Below are 12,263 nucleotides of genomic sequence, written 5' to 3'. Positions count from 1 at the left end.
GAAACAAGGATTTCTCGAAAGTACAGTTTCAGAGCATGTTGTGAAGATTCACTGGGAGAGAATGCTGCATCAGAAATTGAACCACGCAGATTGAACCAGGTCAGATGACAACAGCAATAAAGAATGTTTTTTAAGTGATCAATAAAAATGATCTATTTTCTTTTCGCAAAAAGTAGAAAAATGATGAACTTCTTACTCGTAGAGGTATGTTGCAATGCCAAGAATGATGCATATTAAGATAATGTCAATCGTGAAGTTCCTAGTCGATCGAAACTGCGCAAAACATGACCTAGATTCATCAGCAAATCTAAGAACACAATGCCAAAGTTTACCACTAAATAACAGTTCAGGAATTCAGGAATATCAGCTAGTCACCTGGTTGACAGTTTGTTTTAGCCTGACGTTGGTCCTCTTGATCTCTAAATTAGCTTTATCCACCTTCACATATCATGTACACAATTCAGTTTCAGCCATTCACAAGGGATAACAGTTAACAAAGTAGCTGTCCAGTCTGTAGAAGCTAACCTTAGTGTCAATCTCATCCATCAGAGGGACCTGCCTATCCAGTTCCTGCAGAAGTAAATGAACAATGAGAGGTAACACGATGCAACCACAGAGCTATGGATCGCAACACAGAGAAAGCAGCTCGCATTTGCGACAAAAACCTCGTTCATGTCCTCGGCCAGACTCTTCAGCGTGTCCAGACTTTCAGAGATGAAGTCCAGCCCTTCATCCTGCACATCACACCTCATGGGACACAGGTTATGTATGGTTTAGATGAAGAGAACAGAGCGATATGATTAGCGTGAAATGCATTTGGTCAGAAGATTCGCATGACCAGAAAACCTGCCTGTTTGGTTCGCCGCATCTCGTATTCTCTACTGAACTGCTCTGATTGCTCGCTTGTCTGAAAGTACCCCTCTTCTAATTTTTCAACTGAATTTGGATCCAAAAACGATGAAAAGTCAGTTTGAACCTGCTTGCACAACCAAATCCCCTTGTTGTTGCTGAAATCGTTATGTTTTTGCGGAATCCCTACATAATTCCTATGAAATTGTGTTCTTATGTTCGAAATCATGTATGTATCGCCAGCACAGGTGTTTACAGGGAGAAAAGGAAACCTGAAGAATCATCGAACTTGATCCCTGGCCGAGCATTCCAGCCGCCGTCCTGGTCTGTGGCGCCGCCGTCGTGGGTGTCGGGGATGGCCTGGATCCTGTGGGGCAGCGCGGCCACCAGATCAGCCCGCAGCGCCTTCTCCTCCGGCGACAGCCCTTTCACCTGCACATTCATGCGTCCGGATTTGCATCAACAATCTGGTGCATTTCGCTTCAAAATCAAGAGTTTGTGCATCCAAATTCTCCTCTAAATTTGTATCGACAACAACGAGAACGACCTTCTTGGTGGCTATCTTCTGCAGCTTGACCACCTCCTCCAGGAGCCGCGCCTTGGTCCGCCGCACGTCGGCGTTCATGGTCACCGACGCCGCCCGGTTCTTCTCCTTCGCCGCCCGAGCCGATTTCTGGAAGAAAAATTCACCAGACATGAGTGGCTGGCGACATTTCAATCGGAGCCAAGGACATATATAGCGAGAAGGCAGCCAAGGGCGAGAGGGGCGGATCACTGGGAAGCAATGACCTCGACGGCGGCGTCGATCTCGGCGTCGACGGCCGCGTAGAGGCGCGAGAAGGGGTCGCCGTCGCCCCGGTGCTTGTCGGCGTCGTACCGCTCGTACTTCTTGCAGATGGCGTCCACCCGGGTCAGCACGTCGATCATGCTCATCTTTTGTTTTTCTCTTTCCCCGCGACGATCACCGGTTGGTGCAGGCGAAATGCCTTGCCCGGAAGGGTGCCTCGTCGGCTCGCCACCGCCGCTGACGTGTCGGTGTGGTTAGACCGTTAAGAGTTAGACAGCGAATACGCCGGAGCGGAGGAAGAGGTGGGCCTCGTCAGTCTGCGAGATGGTGGCTGAAGATGTCTGGCTGGCAGTTGAGTTCGTTAGTTACCCGCGAAACTCTCGGGTGTCTGTTGATCAATGTATGATCATCCCCTTCCCCTGCTCCAATTTTAGAAAAAAGACCAAGGGTTCGTCATCCCTGAAGCTCGACCACTCCAGCTCAAAGACACTTGGAACATTAACTTAGATAGGTTTTTGTTGTGATGGTTCAATTGTGCAATAAAGCTTAAAAAAGGCATACATTTATGTGAAACAGGTAACCGTACATGAACAACAGGCACAGGTAAAAACTCAAAAATCTCATATCTATGCAAAGATCGTTGGGCAGACCAGTCATCAAATGAACGGCCAGAGTTCAGCATGGCTTGATGATGCAGGAGAAAAGCTGAGCAGCATGATGAACCTGATCAGAAATGACCCAGCACATATATGTATATCTCCAGGTGACACCGACAAATTCAGGCATGAGAAGAAAAGGCATACAAAGCAGACAACAAGGAATCGATTGCTAGATTAAGATTCACGCAACTATGTTGACTTGCATTGAAAATCAACGACGAAGGTCCAGCAATAGACAGGGATCTTAAACTAGCAGTTTCTTAGGCTACATGCCTCTGCTCAGATAGGTACTCCAGCATGAAACTTAGACTAGGATAAACTTCTGTTCAGACAGTACGCTAACACTAGTAATAAGACACTAGGATTCAACTGATGAACGACACAAGGATTGATCACTTTCTGATGTTGTTCCATTCCTTTTTAGTCCTTGTAAGCCAGCTTCTTCTTTAACCTCAGCCGATTCAGGAAAACATTGGAAATAATAGATATCAGGTTGAAAAGTGAACAAATATTTGCTACAAAAAGAACATGAGGTGCTAGCAATGGCAAGCAAGGTTGATGCAAATCTAGAATGGAAAGATCATCTAGTATACTATGTACAAATCTGCATCAGAGAACAGAAAATTAAGAAGCGTAACAGTATAAGCTACATCAACATCTGAACTGATACAAATCGACCTAGATATATATCACAGTGATGCCAACTTATGAAAACTCTGGAACAAGCATCATATATTCAAGACGAAGACCAAGAGATCACGGGCAATGATATGATCGATGACCAAAGTCAAGGACATGGAGAATTAATGTAAATCAGGGTTAAGGTCATGAACAATGATTCGCTACATACACAGCGCTATGATGACTGGGTACAACAAGGCAAAATTTTTCTTTGCTCTCAACTGAATAGGTAGGAGTATTGTTGGAAATATATTACACGAGATGAAACACTGAACAAATATCCACTTCTGTTTTCTGGAATGCTATCAGCTGCCAGTAACTGAAATTCAGAAGAACATATTTGTTGCACAACTTGTTCTTGGGGGGACGATTCATGATTCAGTGAAGCAGATGCATAAAGACCACCAATTAAAATAAAGGCAAATTGACTTAATAAATAATCTAAAGCAGTCATAACGACAAATCAAAACATGAGGTATCAGCAATTAATAGGCAGTACGTCGACTTTGACACAACAACGCTGAACATGAAACCATGGATATATAGGAGGAATCATTCACATACAAAAACATTTGGATGACATGAAAGGCAGCTCACCTCGTTGCAGTGGCCGCACTTCTTCTTGCGGCAGTTGTAGGCCCTGATGGGATTGCGGGGCGTAGCACCTGCGCGGCATCCGACGATATAGCAGAAGGCATGGTGACTCGGTGAGTGATTGATAGCAACAGACTGAGGATTTGAGATGGCTAGATGGGGGATTCGTCGTACTCACGGCAGATCATCTTGCGCTGGCGGTACTTGAGCGCGAGCTGGAGGAGGTTGGGCTCGACTTTCTTGGGGTAGGTGCCGCCCTTGCTGCCGCCGTTGAGGCGCAGCACCAGGTGCAGCGTCGATTCCTTCCGGATGCTGTAGTCGGCCAGAGTGCGCTCGTCCTCCAGCTGCTTCCCGGCGAAGATGAGCCGCTGATGGTCCGGAGGGATGCCTGCAAAGCACAATCAAACACAGCAGAGGTGGTCAGCAAAAACAATTTTTTTTCTAGGGTGGACCAAATACGGAACATGGATTTTGCCGAAACATAAAGAGTAGCCAAATCCAAACTATGTGGTCGTCGAATTCATCCAAGATTAAGCTCGATCACAAGAAACAGTAGAACAAAGCCAACCCTCTCCTCCCTTCTCCCGGGATCCAAAAAAGGTGCCTTTTTTTCTACCCCACCCAGGTCGATCTGCTCTGTTTCAGAGCAGGGACATCAAACTCTTAAAGAATCGAGCACCCAGTATACAATGCCCCACTGATCAAACCACACAAACGCGCATGGCGGCTAATAAACCAAACCAGAGCCAAAAAGAAGCGCCTTCAAGTTTAAGCTCGCCACGGCAAAGAAGTGGCGCGTTCGCGCAGCGTGAAAGAAACAGAGGCGATGTACGGTCACCGGCCGGCGAGCAGCAGCACAGGGTGGCGAAGAAGGTGAGGGCCGGAGAGCAAGGAACGCGTCCGCACGCACGCACTAACCTTCCTTGTCCTGGATCTTGGCCTTGATGTTGGCGACGGTGTCGCTGCTCTCTACCTCCAGCGTCGCCGTCTTCCCGGTCAGCGTCTTCACGAAGATCTGAATCTCGCTGGAGTTCGGGGATTGCTCGCCGGAGGAGTGGGGTTTTGGGGGAGTGGGTGGGTGGGGTGGGGTGGCCGTGGGGTGGCGGGCGGAGCTCAGGGATTGCATTGCATGTCAGCAGCAGCAGCAGCGCCGCGGACGTTGGGGTGCGGCTTTATAGCCAGACTGGGCTGTCTTGCGTAGCTCGGCCCGGTTGCGCGGTGGTAAATAGGCTCCCGGCCCATGATCATGCATGTTCACAACAAAAACATTCACCACCTAGAAGTAGTATTTACTATAGCTAAAAAAATAATTATTCTTCAGATTCTTCGGAATATCAACTTGAACAAAATACGGATTTACCGTGTCCATATACGGGTTACTAGAATTCTAGAAGAGATAGAAAAGTGGAGCAGTATTTTTTCACTATGTCCATTCTCAATTTTACAGACTTCCAAGGAAACTAAATTCTCCCGCAATGCTGTGTGGAACTAAATTAGCTCCATTGTAATATCAGGCAAAAGATGGCACTTAGCTGTGTTGATTACCAGCAATATCTACACAAAACAAGTCATCTCTTAATCTGATTTCTGCATGCGCTCATACTTTGCAAAGAGAAGAGCATCACATGATCAGCAATGAATCAGGAACACACACATCAAGGTAAGAAAGCATAAAACAGATGGGAGCTCATTTCACACAATTAAGATTCACGCCGACCATGTTAACCACTAGCATCACGTAAGAACGATCAAGTTTCAACAACAGGCAGGAACTTTGGCAAGCAGTTTCTGAAGCTGCATACCGCTGCTCTGCATCAGATAAGTACTCCAGTAGGAAATTTAAACTAGGCGAAAATTAAATTCCGAGTCCCCACAACTCTAGTATGGTCTCTAACATGGATAAAGTGCTAAGATAGTTGGTCCAACTGATGCATAACATGGATTGATCTTCGTTTCTCTCGCTCTTTGATGTTGCTTCAGTCCCGCTTGACTACCATCTTTTTCTTCTTCCTCAGCTGAAATGGAATGTTGAGAAACAATACGTCACATCAAAGAATGAAGAAATTGCATTGATAAAACAGCTTGTGATCAGCTTTCAGTAATTGAATGCTGTACGCTTGATGCAAAAACTGTTCTAGGACTCAAATAAGATTTTTAGTTTTAGCACAGCATATACAAGGGAATGAACCAAAAGTCCAAAACAAATCATGAGCTGTAGTAGTACACCCAGTAACGTCTAAACTGTTGGAAAGCTAAGTAGGTGAACTAGCAAACTGATGCCATCTTCTGACAACCCTGAAACAAGCATCATTATTCATGATGAAGGCCAAGCAATCGTAGGCGATGCTACCACGATTACTGGAATCAAGAACATGGGTCAAAGGTGACATCTGAACATGAACGATGACATATATTCAGTATAAGCAGATATCCATTTCACTAGATTGTTCTCAGCTGCCAGTAACTGTAGACTATGATTGCACAAAATGTTCCAAGATGGGACGATACATAATTCAGCACAGCAGGTATACCAAACACAAATCTAACTGGACACGAGGGCTTCACGGATTCTATTATCTATACGATGACCTAAGCATGAACATGGACAATGTTTAGCCTACTAATTGAGGCCATAATGGATAAAATGGAACACATAAAGATGATAGATTAATTGCACAGAAAACACATGGGATATTGATAGGGAAAATAAACAGCAGATGAACTGAAAACAGAAGAAAAAATTCACCTCGTTGCTGTGTCCGCACTTCTTCTTGCGGCAGTTCTCGGCCCTGATGGAATTGCGAGCGTAGCAGTGGCGGCAGATCATCTTGTGCTGGCGGTACCTGAGGGCGAGCTGGAGGAGGTTGGGTTCGATGTTGGTGGGGTAGTTGCCGCCCTTGCCCTGTCCGCCGCCGCGGAGGCGGAGCACCAGGTGCAGCGTCGACTCCTTCCGGATGTTGTAGTCGGCCAGGGTGCGCTCGTCCTCCAGCTGCTTCCCGGCGAAGATGAGCCGCTGCTGCTCCGGAGGGATGCCTGCAAAACACAGTCAAGCACGGACTGTTAACACACCGTCAATCAGAAACCAAAGCGATCCATTGCAGATGCACGTTTTAGTATCCAATGCACGTCACTACGTTAGAATTCGTAGCGAATCGATCGAACAGATTAAACAGAAGCATCCAAGTGCAGGACAGGGGCATGCTCAAATCCAAGCCAAATCCAACCTGATCACCACCAAGAAAAGCCAGAACACGATCATCCAAATATGTTCCCACCTCTCGCGATTAGAAAAAAAAAACAACCTTTTACTTTCTAGTTTCAGGTTTTAGCCTGATGCGACCGACCAATCACCCAAAATCGACTGTCGCACTCTGCTCCGGGCCACGAGAATCAAACACGATAAGAAGAAGGCACAACTGCATTTCCTTTTAGCATCTCCTACGGTAGGACTCCTACCTAGATTTTCATGGCGACAAAACAGGGACGCAGGCCTTAATTCCGTGAGAACCGCCCAATTTAATATCATTTTAAGCGAAACCGTCGGTACTTATCATGAAGATGAGAGTTAACTCACGCTCGCACCAATGTCGCGTCACGGGTTAACCCACGTCTAAATTCCCAAGAACCAACTTAACTTTTCACCGAAAATAATATTAAACCCGGTAGTCCCGGTATGTGCTCCAACACATGCCCAAGATCACGCATATGCACATACCGTCACAAGCTCATACATCACCATTGATCCACAAAGAGCAAATTTTAATACAAAGTTAAGCCATTAACCATTACAACAATGACATAAGGGAAGGTTTCAAATCTGAAATTTAAGATTCAATAAAGGATACAAGCCTCGGGCTCACAATAACATAGAAGAGATAAGAACCATAAAGCTTAATGTTTATCATGATAACCCCAAGTACGATACGCAGCGGAAAATATAACGATAGATAATATTAATGGCGTCTTGCTCAAGGACACCATTGACCATATTGGCCTAGTCCTCGCCCGCGCCGGGTTCGGTGGGGTAGAAATGGCCAAACACCACTTCCGGCTCACCTGCAACTTAGTATAATAAGGCAACATGAGTACAAAGGCACTTGCAAGACTTACGCGAATAAATAGATCAAGGAAAATGCATATGAAGGCTCACAAGAAAGGCTTTAGGGTTAAGTAAATTAAATAAGCATGAGCTCCCTAACTCCACCATCTAGCCTCCTAGCATTTTATTTAGCTTGCCCAACCCACCTCAAATTTTAGTTAATTAGATAACTCAAATCCTAAGCATCAACAAGAGGGAACGTAACATGCAACCAACCATTTGACCAAAACTTTTACGAAGATTTCGTAGGATAAAGAGCTTGCTCATAACCGAGAGCGCGGCAATTCGAATTGATTCATTAACCTTGCAAGGGTGTACATCTTTACCCACACGACACAAGGACCATGCGACTCACCCAACCGATCACGTGGGGTGAGGGGGTACTCGTATCAACCTTTCCCGACAAGTTGTAACCGTTGAACATCACGCCTAACTTGTGCGGAGAGTTACCTAGGTCCACCGGGGACACCCCTAAGCCTCTCTACAAAGCCCTACGGCCACGCATCTAGGACCGTGCATCAACGATTAGAACTAGAGGGTATTCGGTTTATCCACCCTATGAATGGATATGTGGTAGTACGATAAGTGCTCAATTTCCAAGGTCATCCACGGACGGTCCTTAATCGGTTCAAGCGGACTAAACCTCCGAGACTCCTTTCTCTAGGTCCTACCTTCCGCTCAAACCTCAAAACCACACTTCCAACCAGACCGATCCAAACCAACAACCCAACACCGGATAACATGTTTAAGATAATAAAATGTGGGTGAAACAAGTGATCCTATTCCAATTTTCCCTACAAGAAATCTACCAACTCTAGGCACGACTAAGCATTTAGTTAATTGGGTTGCAACTAGCTACGTGTGCCAAGGGCATGGATATACAAAATCAAGAGAGGACATTGCATGAAAATAGGACCAACGATGCAATAGATAAATATTTAACATAAACATAGGCCCCAAGTGAAATAACTAAATTTAAGCAAGTTAAGTAGGTCAAGGAATCATGCTTAGCTGCTTGCCTTGGTTCTCTTCTTACTCAACAACACACTCGGCTCCCGGCTCGGTCTCAACGAACTCGGTGGGCTCAACGGGTGCGTCCTCCGGCGTCTCGGTCACTATAATGCATGAATGAGATGTATGCATTAGGATGATGCCAATGATGTGAAAATGAGATGATATGCAATGACAAGGTAATAGAAGAAAAATATCACACGAACGTGAAAGCAAAACCACCATGGCACCACAAGCTCGATTACTAATTTTAACACTAGGACCGAGGCGAACTTCGCTTAACAGGACATCTACAAGCATAAATCATGGTTTAATTTAGGCACACAGGGGATCTCAAAAATAAACTCATGAGAGTTGAAATTGCATCAAGAGCATATTTGTGGAATTACTTATGTTATTTATAATTTTCAGCCGTTAAACTCAAGTTAAATCTTAAAAGATACTCAAAGCATCTCTATAAATTCTCAAATAACTACTGGAGATAGAGGACATGATAACAAAAGTAATAGAAGTGGTTTTATCATTTTATCACTTTTCTGTCAAAAGTTATTCATTTTACAAGTTTGCAGGCAGCAAACCAAAAATGCATTAAAAACCTATAAAACAGTACAGGAACAAATACATAAGCTGGACCATGAGATAGAGCATTTCACAAGGAACACAACAAAATTTAGTTTGACATTTTTAAAGCATCACACAACAAGATTAACAATTAACTTGTTTTAGCAAGAAAAAAAACTATAACTCAAGGTACAGGACCCTAACATGCATAACATTAATTTATCTAAGTAGATCTATTACAGAGGATTCAAACAAAACAAATTGTATAATTTTTGGAGATCTACAACAATTTCTACGCAATTTACAAGAATTAGCATGAAATAACTGGGTGAAACGTGGAGAAAAAGGCTAGAGCCACCCGGATCCGGCACTCCCGGGCGCCGACAGGTGGGCCCAGGCTGCCAGCCCCGGGCTGGGCGAAGTCAAGGCCGGCCGCGGCCTTGACCCGCCACGAGGGGCGCCAGCACGCGCCCACGACGCGGCCCGCGCACGCCCGCGGCGCGAGCTGCGCGCGAACGCGCGCGCGCGGCGCGACGCGGCGGCGGCCAGCGAACGGAGGAGCGGCAGGGGGAGCGAACGGGGGCAGGGCGCACGCGCACCAGCCGCGCGGCACGGCAAGGGTGCCCGGCCGCGGCACGGGCAAGCGGGACGGGGCGGCGGGCGGCGGTGCGGCGGAGAGCGGCGGCGGCGGGAGGGGGCGAGCGTCGGGGAGGAGCTGCGGACGGAGGGAGAGGTAGCGGGCGGCTGGAATCAAACAAGGAGGAGGAGGAGGTGGTGTAGGCGCGGGCAATCGGAGCGGGGCTTACCGGCGGCGATGGATTGTGACGGCGGAAGGGGAGGCGGTAGCGGGAGGGAGAGGGAGAGTTGGGGCGTTAGGGTTCGGGCCGGGGGAGAAGAATGGGTGCGATTTGAAGTGGGGAGGGGAAGAGAGAGCGGCACGCGCGGGAAACGAAGGGGCGGCGGCGGCCACGCTGGACGAGCCAGCGGCCGCCGGCGTGCCGCGCCGCGCGGGCGCCCAACGGGCGGGCGCAGAGGCGCAGTAGGCGCAGTGGGGGGAGGCTGACGCGCGGGCCCGGGCGCGCGGGAGAGGGAGAGGGGGCTGACAGGTGGGGCCGGAAGGGAAGAGAATAACCGAAAATGGAAAGCCAACTTCAAAACTCTAACAAAAATACTTCCCTGGCTCCAAAAATCACCAAAATTTTACTGAAGCAAGAACATACTACCAAGAATGTAATGCAACAGCAAACACTCAAAAATACGCCAGAAATTGCCCACAATAATTCATCCAAAACTGCAGTTTTCAAACTTTCCAAGAATTTTATGGCTCGGCAGAGACATCGAAAAATTGAGGAAAAATATCTAAAAATCATAATTTGAAATCTAGTATTTTAATAAAATATTTGGGGGCACAGCCACATAGCAGAATTTGAACTTGCTTCACAACTTGCACATAAATCATACAAGAAAATGGATGCTCATGATGTAATTAAGTGCATATGATGCTCCTTGATGCTTGGATGATGCTCATGATGATGTTTTAAATTTTTATCTTGTGCTTTTATATTTTGGGTCGTGACGATTCAGGAACAAAAAACAAAGAACGGAGGCCAAAGGAAGCACCTTTAAGCTCGCTGGCAAGAGCTGGGACAGTAATACATTCAATCGGACTCAAGAATCACATCAAGAAATCCAATCCAGCACTGTCCTCGAAATTTAGCCCAAGCAGCTAAACCCATCAAAACCCCATCCCCTTCTCCCTTGGTCCAAGAAAAAGGAACCTTCTTTTCCCTTCAGGCGGCAGCGGCACAACCCGAGCATCACCGGCCGACCTGCTCTGTTCACCGAAGAAGCCACTGGAGCACAACCCGCCCACGGAAATCACACGAAAGCGGGGAGAGATTTCTCGCGCCTTGCCTGCTTGGGCACACGCATGGCTAAACCACCGAGCGGGGGCTAAAAGAAGCACCTTTCAGCTATCTACCGGCGTCCCAGTGCCACGAGAAGGAGGGTCGCAATGTACATGAGGAGGAAGCAGCGCCGCCCGGCGGCCGGCGGCTGGGCGGCGCGCGGACGAAGGGAAAGGTGGCCGGAGAACACACACGCAACCGCTACGTACATTCCTCATCATTGATCTTGGCCTTGAGGTTGGCGACGGTGTCGCTGCTCTCGACCTCCAGCGTCACCGTCTTCCCGGTGAGGGTCTTCACGAAGATCTGCATCTCGCCGGAGCTCGGGGATTTCTCGCCGGACGGCAGGACGGAGGAGTGGGGGTTTTGGGGGGAGTGGGTGGGTGGGGTGGGGTGGCGGAGCTGCCTGTGTTTGTGGCGCCGCGGACGTGGTGCGGCTTTATAGCCAGGGCCGGACTTGACGCGGCCGCTACGAAAGCAAAAGGCGAACCGCCTGCCCTCTCTCTCACCACCGGAATGCGCGGATACGAAACGGGCTCAAGACCTGCCTCGTCGTGCCGGGCTGGGCCGTGCCCTCTGTAAATACGACCCATAGGCAGGGCCGGTTTGGAAGGACTAGTTCTTTTCTGGCCAGAACTGAAGGTCAATTTTGTCTGAGAAAGAAGGCATTATTTGGATGGCAATTATGATGGGAGTTAAAAGAGGCAGTTGCGTGGGAGTTGGACTTTTGTGCTGGTCATTTGTTTGGGTATTTTTTTGACCGAAGCCCCTTGTTTGGTTTGAGATGGGAATTAAGATGAGTGACATAGATCAATGACTTTTGATGTGAGAGCTTCTAAATCCATTATTTTGGGTGAATATTCCTTGCCCCGGAGGGTGGAGAGTTTTATGGCTTCCTCTACCCCTATCCCTACCCACCCACCCAAGATATATAGCTTAACAACTTTCATCGTAGTGCCTGCAAATTCAATTCTTCTGCTTCTGAAGGAAGGTTTTGATCTAGCTTTCCTGCTGGAACTGAAGTCCTGGTTACTAATACGTAAGAGGGACACTACTGAATTATTTGCATTCTCACAATCATAGAGAATTACCCTTTCTGTTCAGTTATGACGTAT

At 47.4% G+C, this 12,263-nt stretch overlaps 3 protein-coding genes across 3 annotated transcripts; all 3 read right to left on the bottom strand.

The window, feature by feature from the left end:
* Nucleotides 1-192: 192 nt before the first annotated feature.
* Nucleotides 193-1,782, bottom strand: LOC112879851 (syntaxin-71-like). Its single transcript, XM_025944266.1, has 8 exons — nt 1,639-1,782; nt 1,397-1,522; nt 1,122-1,281; nt 851-936; nt 666-734; nt 526-570; nt 376-438; nt 193-273 (listed from the first exon to the last, which is right to left on the bottom strand). Exons 1-8 carry the CDS (start codon nt 1,780-1,782, stop codon nt 193-195), a joined length of 774 nt encoding a protein of 257 aa, XP_025800051.1.
* A 1,105-nt stretch (nt 1,783-2,887) lies between these two features.
* Nucleotides 2,888-4,696, bottom strand: LOC112881044 (ubiquitin-60S ribosomal protein L40-like). Its single transcript, XM_025945752.1, has 4 exons — nt 4,489-4,696; nt 3,749-3,958; nt 3,574-3,641; nt 2,888-2,899 (listed from the first exon to the last, which is right to left on the bottom strand). Exons 1-4 carry the CDS (start codon nt 4,694-4,696, stop codon nt 2,888-2,890), a joined length of 498 nt encoding a protein of 165 aa, XP_025801537.1.
* Nucleotides 4,697-5,287: 591 nt separating this feature from the next.
* LOC112879852 (ubiquitin-like) lies at nt 5,288-11,524 on the bottom strand. Its single transcript, XM_025944267.1, has 3 exons — nt 11,358-11,524; nt 6,317-6,603; nt 5,288-5,585 (listed from the first exon to the last, which is right to left on the bottom strand). The coding sequence occupies exons 1-3, from the start codon at nt 11,458-11,460 to the stop codon at nt 5,547-5,549; spliced, it is 429 nt and encodes a 142-aa protein (XP_025800052.1). The 5' UTR covers nt 11,461-11,524; the 3' UTR covers nt 5,288-5,546.
* Nucleotides 11,525-12,263: the final 739 nt, after the last annotated feature.

Source organism: Panicum hallii, chromosome 2, assembly GCF_002211085.1.
Source record: "Panicum hallii strain FIL2 chromosome 2, PHallii_v3.1, whole genome shotgun sequence".
Lineage (NCBI taxonomy): Eukaryota > Viridiplantae > Streptophyta > Magnoliopsida > Poales > Poaceae > Panicum > Panicum hallii.
Note: the sequence above shows the minus strand (reverse complement) of the source record. Positions and strands in the feature narration are given on the sequence as shown.

Coding starts and splice junctions, on each gene's coding strand:
- LOC112879851 (XM_025944266.1), bottom strand. CDS start 1,782: ATGAGCATGATCGACGTGCTGACCCGGGTGGACGCCATCTGCAAGAAG. Junction 735..850: donor AGATGCGGCGAACCAAACAG/GCAGGTTTTCTG, acceptor TGTGATGTGCAG/GATGAAGGGCTGGACTTCAT. Junction 439..525: donor TGGATGAGATTGACACTAAG/GTTAGCTTCTAC, acceptor TGATATGTGAAG/GTGGATAAAGCTAATTTAGA.
- LOC112881044 (XM_025945752.1), bottom strand. CDS start 4,696: ATGCAATCCCTGAGCTCCGCCCGCCACCCCACGGCCACCCCACCCCAC. Junction 3,959..4,488: donor CAAGATCCAGGACAAGGAAG/GTTAGTGCGTGC, acceptor TGTGCTTTGCAG/GCATCCCTCCGGACCATCAG. Junction 3,642..3,748: donor CCAGCGCAAGATGATCTGCC/GTGAGTACGACG, acceptor GATGCCGCGCAG/GTGCTACGCCCCGCAATCCC.
- LOC112879852 (XM_025944267.1), bottom strand. CDS start 11,460: ATGCAGATCTTCGTGAAGACCCTCACCGGGAAGACGGTGACGCTGGAG. Junction 6,604..11,357: donor CAAGATCAATGATGAGGAAT/GTACGTAGCGGT, acceptor TGTGTTTTGCAG/GCATCCCTCCGGAGCAGCAG. Junction 5,586..6,316: donor AGTGCGGACACAGCAACGAG/GTGAATTTTTTC, acceptor ATTCCATTTCAG/CTGAGGAAGAAGAAAAAGAT.